This window comes from Podarcis cretensis, assembly GCF_951804945.1.
Source record: "Podarcis cretensis genome assembly, chromosome: 3".
Lineage (NCBI taxonomy): Eukaryota > Metazoa > Chordata > Lepidosauria > Squamata > Lacertidae > Podarcis > Podarcis cretensis.
The window spans coordinates 26073486-26098804 of record NC_137172.1 but is presented as its reverse complement, the minus strand read 5'-3'; the positions used below and the strand labels follow the sequence as shown (position 1 = coordinate 26098804).

At 43.5% G+C, this 25319-nt stretch overlaps 1 protein-coding gene and 1 long non-coding RNA gene across 4 annotated transcripts in view; one reads left to right on the top strand and one right to left on the bottom strand.

The window, feature by feature from the left end:
- KCNH1 (potassium voltage-gated channel subfamily H member 1) overlaps positions 1–25319 on the top strand; it is a 236001-nt gene that overhangs the window by 71209 nt on the left and 139473 nt on the right. For all 3 annotated transcript variants that reach the window (XM_079968555.1, XM_079968553.1, XM_079968554.1), the window contains exon 7: positions 2189–2618. In XM_079968555.1, the coding sequence (XP_079824681.1) occupies positions 2189–2618 (430 nt within the window). The remainder of the gene's footprint in view (positions 1–2188; positions 2619–25319) is intronic.
- LOC307212088 overlaps positions 1–25319 on the bottom strand; it is a 181782-nt gene that overhangs the window by 20061 nt on the left and 136402 nt on the right. The gene's annotated exons all lie outside the window — the stretch shown is intronic.

Genomic DNA, 25319 nt, shown 5'->3' with positions numbered 1-25319 from the left:
TCCTTTTGAAACAGTTCGTCGTGCTGATTCCGGATCTTCCCTGTCAACTTTGCCAACTCTATGTATTCCACCATCTTGATCTGCCATTCTTCCCAAACAGCCCACATCTCAGCATGTTCATGGGTAAAAAGGTTGCCCATCACCCACAGGAGACCACTTTAACCACTATTTCCTCTCAAGCTTTTCTGTTTTAGCCTTAAAAGTAATGCTGCCTCTGTTGTTCAGAAAGTGTGCCTGGGAATTAAAATTCTTCACTGCACTAGGCAAAGCTTTGAAGAAAGATCCAGCTCGAGTGCTTCCATTTCTCAGCCTCTACAACTGTCTCCAGTACCTTCTTTGCAAATACAAAACGCTTGCAAAATGACTGTTATCAGCTGTGCAAATGCCACCTGTAAATTGCTGAAAGCTCATTCTCAACAGTGCATGGTTTCCCCCCCCCCAACTCTTCAATTTCAATCATTTGAATCCTGGTGTGCTCCTATATGTACATCTGAAATGTTGCCCTCTTTTTATGCTGCTGGATGGAAGGTTCTCTGAAATAGGAGAGCTTGCGCATTGCCTGAAAGCTGAGTTACATGGGGATAGTGCTAAAACAGCAGCAACCCAGTATTCTCTGGTGAGCCTTCCTCCTTGCTAATGGACCAGGCTCTGCTTGCTAGAGACACAAATACAACTGGATGGTCTGGTTGCATGGAGCCCATATACTCAAGCAGCTATTCTTGCATAGGTGGTCCTTTGCAGAAAAATGTGCTCAGTGCACCAATATCAGAAGGCAGGACTAGCACTGTGGCATGACAAACGTGGTCCCACTCAAATCATGAGTGGCCAAAATATTTCTGATGCTTTGATGTATGTATTTCTTAAGGCATTGGATTGTGTTGTATACGCTGTATGTCACCATGAGTGGGGATCTTATTGTGGTACACAGATTTTAAAATATAAATAGCTCCAGAAAGATACCTTTTTTTAAAAAAAACCAAACCCCCGAACACTCACCTTTTCTGTTGTTGCTTGTCAGACCCCACCTTGTGTGAATAAGAAGGGGCTTAATGGAAAAGTCTGAAAGGGATTTTGCTCAAGTGTCTGTTGGTATTGCTGATCCTAGTTGTATAATTAGTGTGATGTTTTTGTTAATCTTGCTTTAATGTTTTAATTAGAGTTAGGGTGTTGTTTGTTTCCCAGAGGTGCATCACATTTTGGAGCAAGGTGGAGAAGAATCAGAGGAGCAGTCAAATTGCAACGTCTGCACAGCTCTTAATTAATTTCTTGTTTTTAATGGGGATTACAAGAAATGCCGTACTTTCAGAGCATAGGCGTTAGCCAATTTAAGTGTGAAATAAAAAAAAAATGTGTACCTCAAAGGGTTGGAAACTGAGGATGTTTTGTAATGGCAAACCAATGGAATGTATAAACATTTAAAGAGTGAATAGGAAAAGAAAATGCCAGAGGGAGGAGGTTTGTATGCCATGTCCCATCTGTTTCTTGGGATAATCTCATAACCAGGAGGTACCCAGGGTAACCTAATACAGGAAAACCATGAGCAGGTAGGTCATCCAGGGTCTTGAATTTGCAGCAATCTGGTGATGACATGTATGTTTTTAAAATTATGAAGCCATTTTTTTACCACTTGCATAATACCTGTGCCGCAATCCAGAGACAGTATTAATTCATAAGATCAAGGCTGATTAATGGATTTCAGCACAACCTTCTTTCAACTGGGTCCATGAAGCCATATCCAACTTTGTCCTTTCACAATCGCCAAGAGCCCTTGTGCTAAACGGAAGTTGCCCAATGAAAGTTTGTATGTGCAACAACGGGTTCATGTTGCACAGCAATCTTTGAAAATGCATGTGTGTTTTCCCTTGCACAGTAGCTGATTCTTGCTGTGCAATCTGTTGCACAGCAGTCTTCAACAATGTATTTCTGTTTTCCCTTGTGCAACAACATTCCCCCAGTGTAACAAGTATACCACTAGGTGACTTTAACTTAGCTCTACATGGGATACAACCCCCAGTCTCCATCCTTCTGCCTGTTTATAGAACACACTGTATTTATAGAATGTCATGTCTTTGGTCTGCCCAGGCTTCACCTTGGACTTCTAAAGCTCAAGGTTATGGTTGACAAAAGACATGAAATAATTTAATGCCGAATGCTAATAAGCTTGTTGTGTTTTGCTTCCTTCTTCTAGGGCATCAGCAGTCTGTTCAGCTCCCTTAAAGTAGTCAGGCTGCTCCGGCTTGGTCGCGTGGCTCGGAAACTGGACCACTATATTGAGTATGGAGCAGCTGTCTTGGTTCTGCTGGTGTGCGTCTTTGGTCTTGCAGCCCACTGGCTGGCCTGCATTTGGTACAGTATCGGGGACTATGAAGTTATCAATGAGGATAAAAACACAATACGGAACGAAAGTTGGCTCTACCAGCTGGGCGAATCCATAGGATCACCGTATCAGTTTAACAGGTCAGGAAGTGGAAAATGGGAAGGAGGGCCAAGCAAGGATTCTGTTTATATCTCATCGTTATACTTTACAATGACTAGTCTCACCAGTGTTGGATTTGGGAACATTGCACCAACCACGGATGGAGAGAAGATCTTTGCTGTTGCTATGATGATGATCGGCTGTAAGTATTACTGGATTAATTTCTACTATACAGTGTTTCAGACTGCAATATTCCCCTCCCGTGACTTCCCTTACATGCTTGAAATAATGACCAAGTCAAATGATTTTCTTTGACTTTGATGCAGAGATTGACTTTGTGATGAATTGAGTCTATTGGTTAGAGTGTGGTGCTGATAATGCCAAGGTTGCAAGTTTAATGCCTGTATTGGACGGATGCAGATTCCTGCATGGCGGGGGTTGGACTAGATGATCCTTGGGGTCCCTTCCAATGCTATGATTCTATCATCACCTTCATAGATCCAGCTCCCAACTGTCATTAGTAACATTTTCCCCTCCTTATTGGTTCTTTAGGGCGATTTTGAAGGGAACAGCCAGGGTGGTATAGTGTAGGGTTGCCATATTTCAAAAAATAAAATTCCCAACACCCCAAATTGTTTGAGCTTTTTTTAAAAAAGGAAACCACCAAAATTGTTGGGCTTTTTTGGGGAACAAAAAAAGAGAGAGTTTAAGCTTTTGGAGCTGTTTCCGCTGCTTTTTCCATCCCGTCGCCATCCCCTCCCCCTATTTTTACACTCTAAAATGAGGGCATGTTAGGAATTTTCTAGACAGATATTTTCTAGATACTAGAATGGCAAGTCTAGTATAGTGGTTACGGAACCTGGGAGACCAGGGTTCAAATCCTCCCTCAACTGTGAAGCTCACTGGGTGACCCTGAGCTGCTGACTCACTCTCAACCTAACCTACCTCACGGGGTTGTTGTGAGGATAAAATGGGGAGAAGGAGAAGTCTGTCAGCCACCTCAAGCTCCCCAGAAGAAAAGTGGGTTATAAATGTAATGAAGGAATAAATATATACTTCTCTACATGGTGAATGTACCAGCAATCAAAATCAGTACTCATGTAAGTCATTGTCAAGTAAAATAAGGTTATGTGGCTTGGCCCTAACATGCATATTTTAGAGGAGAACACTTTGCCCCTTTTACATTTCCATTGGTAAAATCATTGTAGACACATAATCAAACCAAAGGTAAACTCTTTACCATACCATAGATTTCAGCTGTTGAACACATGTTTAAATCTAATTGAAATCAGTGGAGCTTCAAAGTGCTTGAAAAGCGACCTATTGTTTAGTGCGGAATAAGGAGAAATCACAATGGGAAGAATTCAAAATCATGTTTTTTCTGATCATTCTAGGAGTGCAAGCATTTCTGCTTGCCAGACGGAAGCAGTCCCCTTCCCCCCCTCTCTGTTTTTTGGGTGAGGTAGGGGCATGCTGGAGGAGGAGGGGGCGGGGGGAGAAGCCCTATTGCACTCATGAGAGCCCTGGTGCTGGCTTCTGATGGCCCAGAGGATTAGTTGAATCTGACCCAATTCAATCAAAATATTGGGTTTTTGTTGTATCTAGTGATATCAGGTTGCATAGTTTTCAGTGCAATCCCATACATATTTTACTCAGAATAATCTCACTGAGTTCAGTGGGGTTTACACAGTGTATAGGATTGCTTAGAAACAACAGTACTTTAATTAAACTACTTACTGTAGGCACTATATAAACTTTAGAGCTCCTAGTTACCTGGTTTGATTGTTTCTCTCCCATATATAACCCTATGGAAATACACGGAAAAGTGGCAGGTTGGTTTCCTCATTTTATGGACGGAGATGATTTGTATTTTTTAAAAGTATGGAAGGAACGCAACATCTTGCTAAGGCCGTGGTTTTCAAAGGTAGTGCGCTACACTGGTGTGGCAGGAGAGTATGGCATGTGTGGCTGGAAGATTCAAGGACAATGAATGAAACATTTAAACCTTCCAGTGTAGTACAGTGTAGTATCATTTATTTTTAATTTGTGGAATAAACTCGGTGTGGTGTGAGCAAATTCTTATTCTGAAAGTGTGGCCCAGAGAAAGAGGTTTGAGAGCCACTATGCTAAGTTGAAGGGACGTGGGTGGCACTGTGGGTTAAACCACAGAGCCTAGGACTTGCCGATCAGAAGGTCGGCGGTTCAAATTCCCGCGACGGGGTGAGCTCCCATTGCTCGGTCTCTGCTCCTGCCAACCTAGCAGTTTGAAAGCATGTCAAAGTGTAAGTAGATAAATAGGAACCACTCCAGCGGGAAGGTAAACGGCGTTTCCGTGTGCTGCTCTGGTTCGCCAGAAGCGGCTTAGTCATGCTGGTCACATGACCCAGAAGCTGTACGCCGGCTCCCTCGGCAAGTAAAGTGAGATGAGCACCACAACCCCAGAGTTGGCCACGACTGGACCTAATAGTCAGGGGTCCCTTTACCTTTACCTATGCTAAGGTGATTGCTCTGGCAGGGGAAGCATTTTGGCTTGCCAAAAATAACAATACCTCCTCACCTCCCCATATGCTGTTCTGGGGGTTTCTCCTGACAACTTTGTGTGTGCACAGAAGGTGCTGGGGCAGGAGAGGGGAGGAAGCCCTGATGTGCAAGCGGAAGTCCTCGTACATGGCTTCTGCTGATGGGCTGCATTCATTTAATTGCGCCCTAAATTTCAACCTCAGTCTTTGAATGCCAAAACAATGATGGTAGCAGTTAGGGCTTACATACTAAAAATGGGTTTCTGTAGCGCTCCCTTGAGAACACACCTTTGCTCAACAAACAGTGTCGTAGAAAACAACCAGGAACACATGCGTCTCTGGTCAATAAATGTGCTTGTTTTAATACGTAATCATTGTGCCCTTTTGATTCTCTGTTTCCAACGTTCCGTGTCTGACAACACTATACTGTATAAAACCCAGACTTTAAATGGGAGCAGTCAAGAGAAACAGCACAACTTCAATTACTTCACTGGAGTCAAGAAGATGCAAAATGCTGGCATGGTTAGATTTATTCGAGAAGGAGTTACTGCTTCTAACTTAAGAAGGAGATTTGAAGGGCTCTGTATAATGAAATGAGGACAGTAAAAGACTTTAATGTCACGTAAGATGTTCTCAGTGGAATCAAGGCAGACAAAGAATAAAAATTCATTTTTTTCCCTTTTTGCTTGCCTGTGTTTGAGGAATACTTGAGTGTAGAACTGAAATGAAAGGTACATGACTGAACCAAAGACTATAAAATGTTAAGAGAAATGGTTTGGTTGAGATGCATGTACTCAAAGCATTATGACATTTCTGGCTTGAAAAAAAAAAAAGACCTCTTTATTGAGAGGGCTAAACAATGGATGTACCGTGTTGATAAAACAGCATAAAAGCATTTGGCAAATTACCTATAGTAAATACAGCAAATGGCTTTCTGCTGCAAACTGATTTGGATCATCAAGCATATGACTCACTAAGAAAGAGAAGGGGGGGGGGCATTAGCAGATAATACCAGAGTCCTCTTGAAAGAGAGTACACTGAGAATTAACTTGATGCTTGAGATGCTTTGAGAGTGGAGCAGAAGAAAGAAGTTTCTTGATTGCTGAAGGGAAATAATGTTCGTTGAAAGGAAAGTTGACAGTTACTTTCTGTAGAGTGAAGGGTATTTTTTTTTGTGTGTGTACCTAAGCTTGTGCTCCCATGGGGGTTCCCATAAGCAATTCATGTGGCAAATATTGTAGGTTAAGCAGGGATAAGCGAGGCACCCTCACATGTTGAACGCTTATTTGCTGGTTATGTGCCTGATAGAAATGTTGTTCCTTGTTGTTCCGTCACTGGTCACCAGGTTTGTTTGTCCAGCGAATGCACAAGTCCATTTGTAAAGTAAGTGTAATGCTGAAAAGATTTTTAATCTGCTCTCAAGTGAAGACATTTGTCCAGTTGCTTTGGTCTGATTCTTTGGAAGTCATGCTGTGATAATGAGGATGTACCTTATGATGAAACATTTCAAGTAAATGAAACTATGGGCCTCATCCAGAACCGGCCCACTCATGAGGCAAGGTGAGGCAAACGCCTCAGGTGGCAGGATCAACAGGGCAGCAGAGCCCGATGTAGATCTAATAATAATAATAATAATAATAATAATAATAATAATAATTTATTTATACCCCGCTCATCTGGCTGGGTTTCCCCAGTCACGCTTGTTCCTGATATAGATCTTCATTCACTTCATCCTCCCTGGCAAGGAAGGGGATGCCGTTTTGTGGTTTGCCTCAGGTGCCAAAATGTCTTGGGCACATCTGATTTGCTGCAGTTGCTCATGTCAAATAAATGGAAAGAAGAACTTCGTCACCTAGAATATGATCCCATGAACACACCAGGTTTGTATCAGGGATGAAACTGCAATGCGATGAACAAACAAACAAACATTTGAATGGAAGCTGTAAGGAGCCAACATGGTACACTCCAGATGTTTTGTACCAGAAGTACTGTCAGCCATAGCAGGCTAGATCTGTTCCAGTGTTTCCATGAACTTTTGTCCAACATGATCCTCAGGGTTCCGTCCAGCTCTACATTTCTATGATGTGGAGCCGGCCATACTTTAAGTTGATTATGGTGTACTGAATTGCACTTCTCTTAAAACTTTAGTGCTAAATTTAGAATGAATACAATAGGCATCATTTCTATTCAGTTTTACCGTTTAGTGTGTGCTAATAAGGCTTTTGATTTGTCATTTTCCTAACAGACTCCAGCAAAGTGCATGGCATGTGATCTGAGATGAAACTGACATAAGATGTTAGGCGGTAATTGTACAATCCTTTTTGATGTTAATTCCTTATATTGCTTCACCAAAAGGGCTGGAAATAATCAGCAAACTGTATTTGCTGACGTTGATTGAGCTGATTTTTGTGAAATTGGTAAAAGGCAAAAGATTTATATGATCTGAAGAGAAACCAGAGTATTGAGCTCAGAAAAATACCGGTAGTTGTTTTCTCTTCTTCTAAATGTGAGTTTCCTCAAATACCCTCTAGTCTGCATGCATTCTACTTGAAATAAGAACAGTAAATTTGGCTGCAATCATGTGCACATTGGGACGCAGGTGGCGCTGTGGGTAAAAGCCTCAGTGCCTAGGGCTTGCCGATCGAAAGGTCGGCGGTTCGAATCCCTGCGGCGGGGTGCGCTCCCGTCGTTCGGTCCCAGCGCCTGCCAACCTAGCAGTTCGAAAGCACCCCCGGGTGCAAGTAGATAAATAGGGACCGCTTACAAGCGGGAAGGTAAACGGCGTTTCCGTGTGCGGCTCTGGCTCGCCAGAGCAGCGATGTCACGCTGGCCACGTGACCCGGAAGTGTCTCCGGACAGCGCTGGCCCCTGGCCTCTTAAGTGAGATGGGCGCACCAACCCCAGAGTCTGGCAAGACTGGCCCTTACGGGCAGGGGTACCTTTACCTTTACCTTTATGTGCACATTGACATGGAAGTGGCACATGGAGCACAAGATTGTAAGCCTAATAATAACTACTAGAAGCCCTATTGAATTGAAGCAAGTGTCATTGGAATCATAGTCTAAAACACACAGTATAATGCATTTCACCCATATATTCAAATGCATGGGACTGTGTTATCAATATTTATTAAGGGTGATTATGGTGATTATAGAGACTAGGGCCCTGCGGGACTTGACATCTTTCTGCAGGGCTGCAAGACAGAGCTGTTCCACTTGGCCTTTGGCCGAGGCACAGTCTGACCCCCTCCTTTGGTAATCCTCATAGAACTCTAGCCCAATGGTTGCCATTAATTTGATTCTGAATTGATTTTAGAATGATTTTAGAATGTATTTCTATTAATGGATTGTGATTTTATGTAAACTGTGTTACTTTTACTGTTGTTAGCTGCTCTGAGCCCAGCTTCGACTGGGGAGGGTGGATATAAATTATTATTATTATTATTATTATTATTATTATTATTATTATTATTATTTATCATAATAATTTCAAACATATTATAGGGTTCCCTCACATAGTTGGTCTGTTACTAGAGCGCCACTTTAGGGCTTCAGTAGGAACAGCAGCAAAGGGAGATCAGCAGAAGGACGCAAGACTTCTAGCAGTGTACAAATATGTGCTCACTGACATTAAACAAGGAGCCCCAATGTTAAAATACTCAGTCCTGATAAAGTCAGCTATGACCGTGTGCTATTAAAACCAGTGGAACAATCAGCTTAGATCCACAATATTTAATGAGAACTAGTCATGACTAACTTCATCGGGATCTGGGCCAGATTATTTAAAGAACGTCTGTTGTAGTTGTTTCCTTCTGATAACAGCAGAGATATAGAAACTCCTGTGACCTGAAGAGAGGACCTCCCTGGTTTCTCTTAAGGCAGAGCTTTCCAAACTGTGTGTCGTGACACATTAGTGTGTTGTTTGCAGTGGGAAGGTGTGTCATGCGATATGTGTCCATATCTCTTATAAGGGGTTAGTTTAACCTTCAGTTTACTAGTAAAACTGAGTTAAAAAGGTAAAGGGACCCCTGACTATTAGGTCCAGTCGTGGCCAACTCTGGGGTTGCGGTGCTCATCTCGCTTTATTGGCCGAGGGAGCGGCGTACAGCTTCCGGGTCATGTGACCAGCATGACTAAGCCGCTTCTGACGAACCAGAGCAGCACACGGAAACGTTGTTTACCTTCCCACCAGAGCGGTACCTATTTATCTACTTGCACTTTGACATGCTTTTGAACTGCTAGGTTGGCAGGAGCAGGCACCGAGCAACGGGAGCTCACCCCGTCGTGGGGATTCGAACCGCTGACCTTCTGATCGGCAAGTCCTAGGCTCTGTGGCTTAACCCACAGTGCCACTGTGTTGCAAAATGATGCATGTCTAAAAAGTATCTTACCAACATGAAAAGTTTGGAAAGCTCTGCTCTAAGGAGTGCCCTTGCATGCAGTCAAGCCCCTGCAAAGTCCCCTGACACGTGTCCTAATGTGATGTAGGCATAGTTGAGTGACACATTTACCCATTTCTTATTCCCTTCTCTTGCAAAAGTGTGATGGTTTCAGTCCAGTGTATGCTATGTGTGTTGAAGCTAAAAACAATGGGATGAATTGAGTGGTTATTTTTATTTTATTTTACTGTAATTTTATGTTGTGAACTGCCCTGAGATCTACAAAGGGTGTTAATAATAATAATAATAATAATAATAGACCAGAGATAGGTGAGTCTTCCTTGGCTGTACTTGGATTGACTCAGAATTCTCCTGGGATTTCTTGTGGAAAGCTAGGAAACCTTGGGAAAAAACTATTTAGCTAAGCCAAGGACTTAGACAGGTACTCCCACCCCCCCAAACACATTTCCCCCTTCCCTTCTATCCAGTGCCATCTTTCTAGAAAAAGAGGTGCTGGAACTCACCATGAATGCCTCTTATTATGGCAATGGTTCCCACCTAAGAGGTGCCTGAACTGAATTCCTGTGAGTTCAGGCTGAAAAAAAGCCCTGTTTTTTAAAATCAGCAATGATGGTTCATGAGCAGCAAGGACAGGAGAGGTCAAAAGGATGAGTTTTTCTCTCTCTCCACCCATCTCTCCTCACCATTATTGTGTCTAACAAGGTGTGAGGGACTATGGGACTACCACAGTCCACTGCAGTGTTCTGACCTGTTTAAATCAGGTAGTCACTACTCATGAAGTCAAAGCAGGCCAGTGGCTGAAATACCTCAAATAGGTTTGAGTGAGCAACTTGTTAACTGAACCATTATGAATCTCTTCTTCCAGCCTGTTCCTCTTCAAGCTCCGCCCCTTTGGTCTGAAGCCTGTGGATGTTAAAGGTCCAGCCCCCATAGGAACCTGATATTGGCAGTCAGAACTACTGTGGTGGTTCTACGGTAGTTCTCAGGATTACGGTTTCCATGGTCCCTCATGCTGTTTTCATCAGAAGCGTCTTCTAAATTTGGCACCTTTATGCCAATCTATAAGATACCAAATGAACAGCAGGATTGGATGTTTTAAATAATTGGATTTCTCTTCAAGTAATTTGTCATGTATTTCACATTGCATGTGCAATAGGGAATGTCACTGCTTGAAGTCAAACTGCTGGTTTTGAGAAGGATCTGCTTTTGAGTCATTTTAGTTAGATTGCACTCAACACAGTTCTGGATCTGTCAGCTAGTCCCCCATTTTCTTCACTGAGGTATGAATTCCATGAGGGTAAAAAATAAATAAATAAATCCGTGCCAGGAAGACCAGACCGAGGCTTGCAAGCAATAAATAGATAATAACTTCAAATTTCAGATCAGTCAGAATAATGTGTTCCGATAGTGAGAAAAAGGTTATAAACAGTAGAAATGGAGGTCTGAAAGGTCAGAATCATGGAAATGCATGCATATTGGCTGGAATAATAGCGGTTAAGCAATGGAATCCGTGAATCAAAGCAAACACACACCAAGAATGACTATTTCCCCACCTAATTGACTTCATTAAATGTTAGCATTAGTGCAGTCATCACAGTGTCATGGAGGGAGGCTGAAAGCAAAGGTTGTGAGGATGTGTGAGAGAGAAATCAAGAGCAACACCAATTATTGTCTTGGTTTGCCTTGTTTTAAATAGGGTGCAGAGGCTGAGAAACACTGACATGCTTTCAGGGTGTGTGTGTCAAAGATATTGGGGAGAGGGAACAGGGAGGGGAGAAGACCAGAGGGAAGGGATATTTAGCAATCTTTGCTCTTGAATCTGTTGCAGGTGAGATGTTGAAATGGCAGTGGAACTTAACAGCATTTGTTGTGACGGTGTGTTTGTGTGTGTACAGTGGTGCCCACTGGGACTGGTGGGGTGGAAGGCAGAGAACCCAAACAGTAGATTGACCCAGAGCCAATGAGAGGTGGTGTAACAGCCAATGAGAGGCAGAGGCAACTCATTCTAGTGTACAGTGGTACCTCGGGTTACATATGCTTCAGGTTACATACGCTTCAGGTTACAGACTCCGCTAACCCAGAAATAGTGCTTCAGGTTAAGAACTTTGCTTCAGGATGAGAACAGAAATCGTGCTCTGGCGGTGCAGTAGCAGCAGGAGGCCCCATTGGCTAAAGTGGTGCTTCTGGTTAAGAACAGTTTCAGGTTAAGAACATACCTCCGGAACGAATTAAGCGAGGTACCACTGTAGTCCCATTCTCTTCCCTGCTGAGTTCTACAAGGGCAATAATGAGATCATGGACTGGCTAGAAGAAGGCAGGCAGCTGGAGTTTGGACAGGGGCAGACTGAGTATGTGTGTGTTCATGTGTGCATTTATAAATGACCTGATATTTTTTTTAAAATCCAAGCAGCATACAAGAGAAAAACAATAAGCACTACCATCAAAGCAAAACTGCATCACAAAAGCATATTAAACCAAATAAAAACAGAGAATTCAAACAAATAAGATCAGGATCCAATCTTATGAGTCAGGGAAAACCTGAGCAAAAAGATATGTATCTGAAATATACTCGGAGTCCTGTAGTGATTTCATGCTTTTTATTGCAGCTTGTAAAACAGTGATTGAATTGCCCCCCAAACCTCAGGCTTTTATATATATTATTTACCCAACGAGTCCCGTTGGCTGATTCCGCTTCCCTCCTGGAGCCTGATTGGTCTTTCCCTGCAGGCCAATCAGTTGTTGCATTCTAGGATCCTACTTGCCTATTGTTCTAGGATCCAAGCTTAGTACATAACAATATCTGAAAGATTTCTGGAGCAACCAATGTTTGTATCGCATACGGCAGAGGGAAGGGCATTTCATAGGACAGGGGCAATGGTGGAAAATGCCCGTTTTGGGGTAATTGCCTTTTGATAAGATACAGTACTTTGAGTAGAATTTCCCTAGATGAAGGCCATAGCATTCTGCTCCATCTACAGCTTCTGGACCAATCCCAAGGGAAACCCAATAAAGGGTGCAATGCAGTAGTTCAGTCATGAGGTTATCAACACATGAGTCATGGTGACCAAGCTATCTCTATCCAAGGAAGTGTCTAGTTGGCCAACCAGCCTAGGCTGATACTTGGTGCTTCTCGCCACAAAGGTCAAATTACAGAAATACCCAGAGAGCCCACCCTTTTAAGCAAAGGGAATTTTTAATCATATACAAGACCTTTTATATTGCCCACTCGTGGTATGGATCTTGTGAGCGAGACACAATCTAGTTAATGCGCATTTACAGTGATTTGTTTGTGGAAGCTCCAAATCAGCTTTCATTGTGCAACCTGAATTTGCTGAATCCTGCCCCAAAAACAGTGCCCTTAAGTCTCCTAGCCACTATGTTACACCACCTCTTGACATCTCTGCATTGTCTCTGCTAATATGCCAGAATCCATATGCTGAGTAGCAATTACATAGATGTGAGTGACAGCTGTTTCCCTTTGATCATGACAGAGGGTGCCCAGCCAGCAACATTACTAGCACATGCATGGTTCTGATGCATGCTCTCCCCCCCTTTAGCATTGTATGAATCAGCCACTAGAGGGCTGATATGGGAAGGCAGAAACCTGGTTTTCGCAACTGGAAATGGCAAACGACATCTTTACTGTCCCGTGAATTCTATTCATTTGATATGCTCAGCAGTTCAGCCCTTTCTTGCTTGTAAAGTTTAATGGAGAAGTATACTAGGCCCATGTAATTTTCTTTCTGCATGAGGTATTGTACAGAGCCTATTTGATCATCCGCCAGCTACAGAAACGACCAAGCTCCCTATTGCAAAACTGAATGAAAGGAATAAAGGGATGGAAAAAGCATGAGAGAAAATGCTGCTGTGTTTTTTTTTAATAAAAAAAAATCTGATCTATTTTTGTTACTGTTGAAATCAGGTTTTGTCCCAAACTATCAACTGGAGCAACTCACCCCCACATCTTTTCATTGTCACAGATTCTTGCTCCCTTTCTCCTTCATGTTTCTTCACTGCTCACTATTCTTTAGTGAAAATGTATATGCTTGCGATGTGGTCCAGTTTGTATTTAAAGGAGAACCTATTTAATTCTCCTTTTCCAGAACACTACATGAACCCAAAGCACAGCCATACTTCAAAATTCACACTTCTTTGAATTTTGCAGTGCACTTCTCTCCAGCCAAGCAATGTTTTTTAAAAAATGCATATAGTAAGGTAAAATGTGCAAAAGGTTTTGCATATTAGTGAAAGTAATATACAAACATGCATGATATCTGGAAAAGTGGCTTTGCATACATATATATTAGGATAAATTTCCACTAACATGCTCATTAAGACTTCTTTTAAACAATAGCAAACAGATGTGGAAATGTGGAGAATCAAATATAAGACTGGAAAAACCAGAAACTAAGAGAAACTAAAACTGACACATTTGCCCATCCCTAGCACACACTTACACCCCTACCCCCAGTACCTTGCCTTGTTATATAATTTTATGATCATGTTTATTTTATTTAACAGAATTTATTCACTACTTAATTTAAATATATAACCTCTGAACGCATGGTCAGAGCTTGAGAACTCAGGTATTTGAATCCATAGCCTGTCCATGCTGAAGAATCAGGGCAAGCCAGTGGGTGACAAAATGTAAGTTTCTTAATAAAATATCCAGGACAATTCAAAATCTCTCATAATCCTGCTCCCCTCCCCCAACATTTCTATTGCAATTTGCCTGAATTCAGTTTGCCTTGATCAGAAGAGATGCTCAAAACTGTCTCCTCACCAGACAGGCAAAACAAGCCCACAAATCTGCAGAAAGTGGAGAGAACCCTCAGCACAATGTTGTTTAGTCCAGTGTTTCCCAACCTTGTGCCTCCAGCTGTTTTTGGACTACAATTCCCATCATCCCTTGCCACTGGTCTTGCTAGTCAGGGATGATGGGAGTTGTAGTTCAAAAACAGCTGGAGGCACAAGGTTGGAAAACACTGATTTAGTCAAGATGATCGTAGCTGATGAGCTTCCTTTGTAGATCTAATGCGAGAATGAATGTGAGTGGTTGTGCTTAGCAGGGTGGGTTCATTTCGGTCCATATGAAAGAAATATTTGACACATTATTAAACTGATCAATAACCCCAAAGAGGATTTAAACGCTGTTCTGGTATGTGCGCAGCTCCTTCTCGCTGGCTGGGTTCAGTTTACTTCTGCAGAGTTTATCCTCTGTCGGCTTCTCAAAAATCCTATCACTGCTGTTATGCCAGCATCAAAAGTAATATCTTTCCCTGAGCCTGAAAGTAGAAACTCGCATCCCTTGAGGATGTATGGGGAAAGTACTCTGAATGACCAAATAGAGCAGCTTGCTTTTTATTAAAATTCACACAAGTTTTTACAGTTTTCTCTTTGGAAAACCTGTAGGAAGACAAGCGACTTAGAAGTGCTTCACCTACTCAGACTGAAGTAGAAATAAGAAGAGTTTCCCTCTTGCTTCACAGTGAAATACAGGATAGCTGGTATTTGTTCTAGAATGCACCAGTGGAGCCCATCCAGTGTTTCCGCCAGCACATTTACACCATGCTGACCTTGCCACCACCTCCCCCTTCCCCTGTACCTCTCAGAAAGCAGCAGGGAGACCAGGGCAATGGGAGGCCAGGTGAGACCCACCAACCATTACCGCATGCAGGAAAGCATGCATGGTTAGGAAGATGGGAGTGGACGTCTTACAAGATCTGGAGGTTCCCCATTCCTGACACAGAGCCAACCAGTTGAATTCCAGACCGAGAGTCCCTATTTTCCAGAGACAATCCCAGATCTACAAGAGCCATCCCGGTTTCTGATGTGATCCTGGAATGTCCTGTTTTTCCTTAGGATGTCCCTGTTTTCATTGGAGAAATGCTGGAGGGTATGGAGTTATGTCAAACACCCCCAAGCCAAGGTTTGACATAACTGTACATCCTTTAGAAGACATCTGAAGGCAGTCCTGTATAGGGAAGTTCTTTAAGGTTTATGTCTTATTATGCCCCTTCCGATCTTCAGGAGGAGGGGGGGTTGTGGGATCACGACCCCGCCCACACTCACTCTGCGAGGCTGGGGTCAGCCTCGCAGGAGACAGGGATTCACCCAATTAGCATACCCTGTGGCGCCAGCCAATTGGCTGGCAGCAGGGGCGGGCCTTCCTAGGGCCACTTAAGGTCAGGGCAGCCCCTGGCTTGCCCCCTTTCTTCCCTGGAGACGACGCAGTTTCCCACCCACCCGCCCTTTAGGTTTTGCCACTGACCTTGCTATGGGCTTCGGCTGGTCGCCGCAAGGGGCCTGGTAGGAGTTTTTCCATTTGGCTAATTGGCTGGTTTTGTGAGCCACTTGGTTTTTTCGCCTACCTCATAGTAAATCGTCACAACTCCCTCAGTTTTGGCGGTAGGCATTGGCCTGGGGTATTATCATGCAGATGAGGTTGGGGGGGAGGAACGCCATCACCTCCCCCAATGCTTGAAGGGTAGTTCGTTAAAGGACTCCGAGGGGCGACGCCTCGTCCGAAACCTACGGAGGCTAGGGCCTAAAGCGCGCCCCCGAGCGGTAACCCCTCGGGGAGCGCCTAGGGATATGCATCTCGGGTGGCTCCCCCTGTTGGTGTTTAACCCTTCCCGGTCAGACCGGATAGTCGGTTAGGGCCAATGCCTAAAGCCAATACCCTTCTTTCCTGTAATCAATAAAGTTGTGGCCATTTTCGCCCATTAACCTAAAACTCTGTGTCCGTTGTCTTCATTTATTCCACCTGTGGGGGGGAGGGAATAGCCACACAATTTTTTTTATACACAGTGGTACCTCGGTTGTCGGACGTGACCCGTTCTGGAAGACCGTTTGACTTCTGAAACGTTCGACATTCGAGGTGCAAAGGGTGGTCGGCAAAGTCAATGGAGAAAAAAGAAAAACATGCAGCGGAAGCAGTTTGACTTCCGAGGTGCATTCGAAAACGGAAGCAATTACTTCCGGGTTTTTGGTGTTCAGGTTCCTAAACATTGGACTTCCGAGACGCTTGAAAACCGACGTAGCACTGTATGTTGGAAGCCACCCAGAGTGGCTGGGGAAACCCAGTCAGATGGGCAGGGTATTAATGATGATGATGGAATAAGACAACCCTGTTTCCATCTGAGAAATGTTGGAGGTTATGAAATCATTTCAATGGTGAGAAGGTTGTAGAGCAGCCTTTGTTTCATTACTAGAAGTTCACTTTGGAGCTTTGTTGTACAAGGAGGGGGGACCTACAGTTTTGCTTTCAATGCACACACACTTTCTTGTGCTATTATAACCAGTGGTGCAATGGAGGGGGAAGCACAGGTCTTTTTTCTCAACAGGAGGGATGACTTCAATTGCCAGAGTGCTAGGGTAATTAACAGATCCTCTTTGCTCTGACTAGTAAATGAGGTGATAACAAGGCTTTATAGTTCTAGGGTTGTTTGTATAGGATTAGTACAGTCACACCTCTTGTTGCGTTCACTTCGTGTTGCGGATTTTCGGGTTGCAAACGCGGCAAACCCAGAAGTGTATACTTCCGGGTTTCGCCATGTGTGCACACGCAGAAGTGTTCTGCGCACTTCGCACATGCGCAGGAGCACTCTATCACGCTCTGTGCTTGCGCAGAAACACCACTCTAGTTGCAGACTTTTCGGTGTGCGAACTGTACCCCGGAACAGATCGTGTCCACAACCAGAGGTACCACTGTATATAGGAAGTGAGACGATCCATCTGGGCTGCATTTTTAGGGTTCTCCTTGGGGGTTCTATGGCTATGGGACCTTATTTAAAATTTAAAATTCTACTGCTACTCTACTTGTTACAACAACTTTCTAACCCATGCACAGGAGGAGCTACCTGCCTTAAGTGAGGACACAGGTATGAGTTACTCTTTCACTAGACTTATTGTGAGACTGTCATTTCCTTGATATTAGTAGGAGCTGAATGAGAACTGGGCAAATTTAATTTTCTTTTCTACAGCTGTCTTCCTATATTTTTGATTCCTGTCCCACATTTGTACTCACACTTCCCCCCCCCCTGTTGCCTGCGGAAATGTTGAAATCAATAAAGACAGTAATTAAGAATGCCAAACTGCATTTCTAAAAAGGGCTCTTTCTTAACACTGTTTGCAGATAATAGACTCTACCTTCAGAAGCTATTTTACTCCAACAGTGACAGAATGGAGAAAGGACTGACAGTGGCGGCTTAAGAAGATAAAAACTGCAACTGTGTAGAAACTGATCTGAGAGTAACAGTGTGATCCTAATGCCCCAGATTTGTGTTGCTGGGTGTGTGTTTGGATATGGTGGAGGGTTGCCTCTCAACTAGGAATGGATCTGTCAATTTTGTCTCTCTCTGTTTTCCATTTTTCAATTCATCAATTCAATTCTCCACATTTCAGCAGCTATATATATATATATATATATATATATATATATTCCATTTCCTTTAGCTTTTCACTTTCCACTTTGCCATCATTTCTCTCCTTTTTGAACCCTGCTTAATTATTGGAAAATACCACTCCAACCTCTTACATTCCTGCCATAATCTGAGTTGCAGGGGCGAAGATGGTGTACTGCTAATTGCAGGTACTGTCACAGCTGGATGCGAGGGGCTGGCAGTTCTGAGCTAATTGGTGGTGCTGGCATGCTGCAATTAACCTCATTAGGGCTTGAATTACATCTAATTAAACCCTTGTCTCGGACAGGAGCCGTGTAATCCCTTCTTGCTGCTGGGCTGTCCCTCGGCGGGGGTCACACTGAAGCCTGCTGGGTTTTGAGTCCGAAGCCAGAGTGGGAGGACAGAAGCCGTCAAAGCGTCATGTTGTCACATACCTACAAGTGCCACTGACAGCTTAGTCCTTTCAAATATTTCAAACTTTCTGTTGGAAAGTATTGTGGTATTTCAGCTGGTGTTGTTGAATACTTTTTAAAAAATATATTTTTGTTAAAGATTTCTTAGTTTTCAAAAGTATGTGCAATGTCTTTTTTTTCAAGCTGCGATTTCTTTCTTTCATTTGCTGTGAGACATTAGTGTTACATTAGGAAGAAAAGGGGGAAAGAGGTGGAGGGGGGGAATGGTGAGTGGGGTGGGGTCAGGTGGCAATACTTAGTGTATGTGTGGGGTTTTGTGTCAGCGTCACTTGTGTGGGTTCTTTACTATTTGCTTGCATTTCTTTGGAGGTGAGAGAGGTTTGGGGGTGGCCTTGGGTGTGGTTAGTTGTCTTTGATTGGCGGTAGTAAAATTTGTTTCCATGTGTGAGTGGGGTGTGTGGTTGTTTTTGGATCGGGTTAGCCAGATTGATTTGTATGCTCTTGGTGGGTTCTTGCTGTTGTCGTGTTGGGCTGTGTATGTGATAAAGGGGAGCCATACCGGGGAGAAGGCGTCTTCTATTTGTCCCTGTGTCAGTTTCAGTTTGTTGGTTAGTTTTTCTAATAAGGCTGTTTCCCATACTATTTGATACCATTGGTCCATGCTTACTTCTGACAGGTCTCTCCAGCATCTAGCTATGATGTTTCTAGCTGCTGAGAGTAGGTGGGTTATGAGCTCTTTGTGATGGGAGTGGGCATTATTGTCTTAGAAGATGTTTAGTAGGGCCAGTTCTGGGGTGACTTCTAATACTTGCTTAGTTATTTTGCATATATCTTGTATGATTGATGTGAACAGTTGTATTTTAGGACATTCCCGCCACATGTGGAGGTATGTATTGTGGTTGCAACACTTTGTTTAGTATGTAGGAGAGTGATTTCTTTCACAGGGCCTTCTTTCTACCAGCTGCTGAGGTATTGTGGCTAAGAAGTCCCTTGTTCATAGGGATCTGGGTTGTTCCAAGTCATACCGGTCTAGTTTAGCATTTATTTTGGCTGGAATAAAGGCCTTTCTCGTTACCAACTACAGAACCCCTGACCCTCCAAGTGTCCCTGTTTTCCAGGGACAGTCCCAAATTTACAGAAGCAGCCCCGGTTTCTGATTTGATCCTGGAATGTCCCGCTTTTTCTTAGGAGGTCCCTATTTTCATTTGAGAAATGTTGGAGGGTATGGAGTCATGCAATTCCCGAGCCAAGGAGATAACTAACTATATAGGGTTAGTTTTGTTGTTGTTTAATGTTTTATTATGTTTTCATATATGTTGGAAGCTGCCCAGAGTGGTTGGGGCAACCTAGTCAGATGGGCAGTCAATTGTTTGTTTGTTTGTTTGTTTAATATTGAATAGGCCATCCCTGTTTTCTTTGGAGGAATGTTGGAGGGTATGGAATCCTCCTTTTTAACTGGATACACCAGAGGTGTGTGTGTGTGTGTGTGTGTGTGAAATATATGGGATATGTGACCCTACAGATGTTGTTGGACTACCTTTATCATCCCTTGAAGAAGGCACTATTGTGCCCACTCCTGGAAAAAACCCACCCAGGGCTTGATATTATTATTATTATAGTGATACATCCATGTGATACATCTGGAGATATATATCTTTATGTATATCTGTGCAAATGCAATAATAATATGGCACAAATATGGTGCCAGTCCCTGGCATATTGCAGGATGAGGGTTGGATTTTGCTGGTACACCACATCAGATAGTTTTGGAAGCCCTGATCTAATCCAAGACCTTTCTTAATGCAATATGGTAGGATTCCACCCTACATCTCCCACATAGGGTTTTGCTTAGCTTTCCTATCCTAAAATAAAAACCCTGCCCGGTGTACTGTAAGCTCAGGATAGGATACAATCCCATATTGATAGGGCATAAATAATGTGGCTGTTAAGGGTGTGGCCCTTAGTAGCTGTAATTTCCTGGACTTTTGGAGCTTCTGAAGACAGAAAGCTCTTAGCCCAACCTGGTAAACTAAAAGCGATTTGGTTTAATTGAATAGATATTCAAATATATTGGGTGGAATTCAACATTCAACATTCAACACCATCGACCATAACATCCTTCTGGACCGTCTAGAGGGGCTGGGAGCTGGGGGCACTGTTATACAGTGGTTTCGCTCCTTCCTCCTGGGCCGTGTTCAGAAAGTGGTGGTGGGGGATGAGTGTTCAGACCCTTGGGCCCTCACTTGTGGGGTACCTCAGGGTTCCGTCCTCTCCCCCATGCTTTTTAACATCTATATGAAGCCGCTGGGAGAGATCATCAGGGGGTTTGGACTGGGTGTTCATCAGTATGCAGATGACACCCAGCTCTACCTCTCCTTTAAATCAGAACCAGTGAAGGCGGTGAAGGTCCTGTGTGAGTGCCTGGAGGCGGTTGGAGGTTGGATGGCGGCTAACAGATTGAGGTTGAATCCTGACAAGACAGAAGTACTGTTTTTGGGGGACAGGAGGCGGGCAGGTGTGGAGGATTCCCTGGTCCTGAATGGGGTAACTGTGCCCCTGAAGGACCAGGTGCGCAGCCTGGGAGTCATTTTGGACTCACAGCTGTCCATGGAGGCGCAGGTTAACTCTGTGTCCAGGGCAGCTGTCTACCAGCTCCACCTGGTACGCAGGCTAAGGATGAGAACAGAAATCGTGCTCCGGCGGCGCGGCAGCAGCAGGAGGTCCCATTAGCTAAAGTGGTGCTTCAGGTTACAAACAGTTTCAAGTTAAGAACGGACCTCCGGAACAAATTAAGTTCTTAACCTGAGGTACCACTATATTCAAGAGAGAGTTTTTCCACTCAGTATTTTTATGTATGGACATGTTCATACATGCAACAGTGATCCTCCATGCCCTTGCACCATCATCCTCCATCATAACATGTGCATACTCATCACTGTGTGTGTAGAACATCAGCCCTGCATGAATCTATACATAATCTAGTTAGCTCAGTTGGTTAGCGCATGGTGCTGATAACGCCAAGGTTGTGGTTTCAATCCCCATACAGGCCAGTTGCATATTCCTGCATTGCAGGGGGTTGAGCTAGATGACCCTCGGGGTCCCTTTCAGCTCTACAGTTCTGTGCTTCTATTCCACTCAGCAAAAGTCCTGAACTTGGTAGCACTTGGTGGATCTTCTTGGTTTGTTGTCTGCTGAAGCTCACAACCATGTATGTCATTCAGATCCTCTCTCCCCTCCCTTCTGCTGGGCTTGCAGTGGGATGGCTGTTGATTCATTGGCTGACATTACATGAGTAACTGCTCTGCCGCAGTTCCTCACCTTCAAAATTGACATAACAATTCGGAGCTGCCTGACTCAGGAGAAGCAGGTGGGGCTTGCTGAGGTAATGCTGGGAAAGCATGTCACCTTTGAGCAAATGGTTAGGTAGCATCCATATCAGCTTCAAATCCTCCTTGCCTTCCTGAAGAAAGTTGAAATGGCAAACCTATATTTAAAAGCTGCTAAATATAATATTCCAAATCGTTCAGTGTGAATATCACTTGGCCTACTCTGCGTGGGGCTACCTTTGAAGGTGACTTGGAAACTACTACTAATCTAGAATGCGGCAGCTAGACTGGTGACTGGGAGTGGCCACTGGGACCATATAACACTGGTCCTAAAGGATCTTCATCAGCTCCCAGTGCGTTTCTGAGCACAATTCAAAGTGTTGGTGCTGACCTTTAAAGCCCTAAACGGCTTCCTGAAGGAGCGTCTCCACCCCCATCATTCAGCCCGGACACTGAAGTCCAGCGCTGAGGGCCTTCTGGAAGTTCCCTCACTGCGAGAAGCAAAGTTACAGGGAACCAGACAGAGGGCCTTCTCGGTAGTGGCACCCACCCTGTGGAACACCTTCCTTTCAGATGTCAAGGAAATATGCAACTATCTGACTTTTAGAAGACATCTGAAGGCATCTAAAAGTATTATTATTATTATTATTATTATTATTATTATTATTATTATTATTATTATTTCCCATGACTTAACCTTTATTATTATTTTAAAGGAATTCCCCTCCCCCATTCTTCAGCTGAAAAGGCCAGTGCACCAGCACTTCCTGGTTTGGGCACATATAATGAGCTGGATCAGGCCAATGGCCCATCTAGTTCAGCATCCTGTTCTTACTATGGTCAACCAGATGTTTGAGCATGCAAGCAGCACCTGAGTGAAACAGCACTCTGCCCAGCTGTGATTCCCAGTAACTGGTATTCAGAGGTAGAATGTAGCCATTGATATCCCTCTCCTCCCTGAATTTGTCTAATCCTCTTTTAAAGCCATTCCAGTTCATGGCCATCACTGCCTCCTGTGGGAGAGAGTTCCATAATTTAACTGTGCACTGGGGTTTTGTTTGTCCATTCGGCTTCACTGGATGAGCATGAGCTCTAGAGCATGGGTAGGCAAACTAAGGCCCGGGGGCCGGATCTGACCCAATCATCTTCTCAATCTGGCCCTCAGATGGTTCAGGAATCAGCGTGTTTTACATGAGTAGAATGTGTGCTTTTATTTAAAATGCATCTCCGGGTTATTTGTGGGGCATAGGAATTCGTTCATTATTATTTTTCAAAATATAGTCTGGCCCCGCACAAGGTCTGAGGGACAGTGGACCGGCCCCCTGCTGAAAAAGTTTGCTGGCCCCTGCTCTAGAGCTATGAGAGAAGGATAAAAACATTTCTCTATCCACTTTCCTCATGCTGTGCATGATTTTATAATGTCACCTCTAACTTACCCTTTCTCTAAACTAAAAAGTCTCAAATGCTGCTGCCTTTTCTCCTAGAGGACTTGTTCCACCCACTTGCCCCTTTCTGAACCTTTTCCAATTCTATAACACCTGTTTTGAGGTGAGGTGACTAGAAACTACACAGTATTTCAAATGCGATAGCACCATAGGTTTGTATAACGGCATCATGATATTGCGAGTTTTAGTTTCGATTGCTTCCAATAATGATCCTTAGCACAGAATTTGCCTTTTTTACTACTGTTGCACACCAGATCAACATCTTTGAAGTGTAGGTGGGTTCCCACGAGGCACTACACAGCGATAACAGCAAGAACCTTTATTGAATTAGCAGAACAAGAAAACAGGGGCAAAGCAACTGCTTATATACGTTTCTGAAGGCCTGTGCCACTCCCACTCCCAATGTGATTAGCTGTCCAAACTTCCAAGCTGCGAATCATAACTCAGAATTTAAAAGCCAATGGCAGGGGCCCAAATCCTGAAATGTTCTGTGATTGGATCTCATGTATTGAATGAGAATACAGAGGTCAGAATTCTTAGTCCAGACTCAAGCTCAGGCAAACACAGACCACTGAATACGTAACAATCTTTATTGAGCTATCCACTACAAGTTGCTGGTCAGTCACTGCCAGTTCAGATCCCTTGAGTGTATATGTGAAATTAAGACTTTTTGCCCTGACATGCATCACTTTACATTTGTTTACACTGACTTGCATTTGCCATTTCACCACCCATTCAGTTTGGAGAGTTCTTTTTGGAGCTCCTCACAATCCCTTTTAAAACACACATATTGGACTGATGAAACTGGAAACTGTGTACATGCTTTGATTATTGTTTGTTGTTGTTGTTGTTTAGTCGTGTAGTCGTGTCTGACTCTTCGTGACCCCATGGACCAGAGCACGCCAGGAACTCCTGTCTTCCACTGCCTCCCACCATTTGGTCAAACTCATGTTGGTAACTTCGAGAACACTATCCAACCATCACGTCCTCTGTCGTCCCCTTCTCCTTCTGCCCTCAATCTTTCCCAGCATCAGGGTCTTTCCCAGGAAGTCTTCTCTTCTCATGAGGTGGCCAAAGTATTGGAGCCTCAGCTTCAGGGTCTGTCCTTCCAGTGAGCACTCAGGGCTGATTTCCTTAAGAATGGGTAGGTTTGATCTTCTTGCAGTCCATGGGACTCTCAAGAGTCTCCTCCAGCACCATAATTCAAAAGCATCAATTCTTCGGCGATCAGCCTTCTTTATGGTCCAGCTCTCACTTCCATACATCACTACTGGGAAAACCATAGCTTTTACTATACGGACTATTGTTTGCTTGATTATTGTTACTTGATAAATAATAATACTTTTTTTAAAAGTGCATGTCTCGATACTGATCTCATCCTGTTTGGCACTAGCTACAAAATGTCTTGCAAGAATCAGTGATTAGGAGCAAGAGCGGACCTTGCAGTACTTCCCTTTCCCTTTCCCTTTCCCTTTCCCTTTCCCTTTCCATTTCCCTCAGTATATTCAGTACAGCTGCACTGGAATGTAGAAGGCATTTTCAATTTAGAAGCCAATCACAGAGTCTTCTGTGTGGGAATTGTGCATGGTCTGTAAAGAACAAGCATACTGGAATAAACATCTCTATCACAATGAAATCTGGAAGTCCGTGCAGTAAACTTAAATGTGCTTGCACAATCCTTAGCAAAGTAGAGTTCAGGTCTTCTGATATGCTGATTTTTACCGGGTGCCATTCCTAGTGACCTCAAATGAATTTTCCATACAAGATTAAGGATGTCATGTGAAGGTTTTCTGCAGGCGGTTGCCAAAATCATTCTGAATGTACAGAACCAACAACAATGTGTACTTGTTATTGTTTTTTGCTTCAGTTGATTTGCCTCTAACAGCTAAGAATATTCCGATACTGAGCTATCCTGGCTGTGAGCCCTTTTGATCTTCAATGACACTTCAAGGGTGTGAGGTGATGCTGGATTGTAAACAGAGAACTAAATAGCTTGTGGCTTACAGTTCACAGAACAGCAAGGCAATAAATCTGGAAGCAGTGCTGCTAACAATAAGAAACAGGTGATCTGAAAATAATGACCTCCAGACTCAAAAAGGTTTGTTGTGCCCCAGATAGATGGTGGCATTTGTCCTTCTGAGACAGATGAAAGTTTATTCAGGGTCAATTAAGAATCCTTGCATTAAGACTTCTGTGTCTGTGTGTTCTAAAATGATCTATTATAATGACATTGATGGCACAGCCATCATTTGTTTTAGCTTAAAATTTGCTTCAAAGGAGAATGAAAGGGGCTGGTGAATCATGGATAAGTCTCATGGATAACAATGAGATTAACACCTACTTTGCCCCTGTCTTTGCCCAAAAGGAAAACAGTGCCCAACCTGGTGATAACAGAA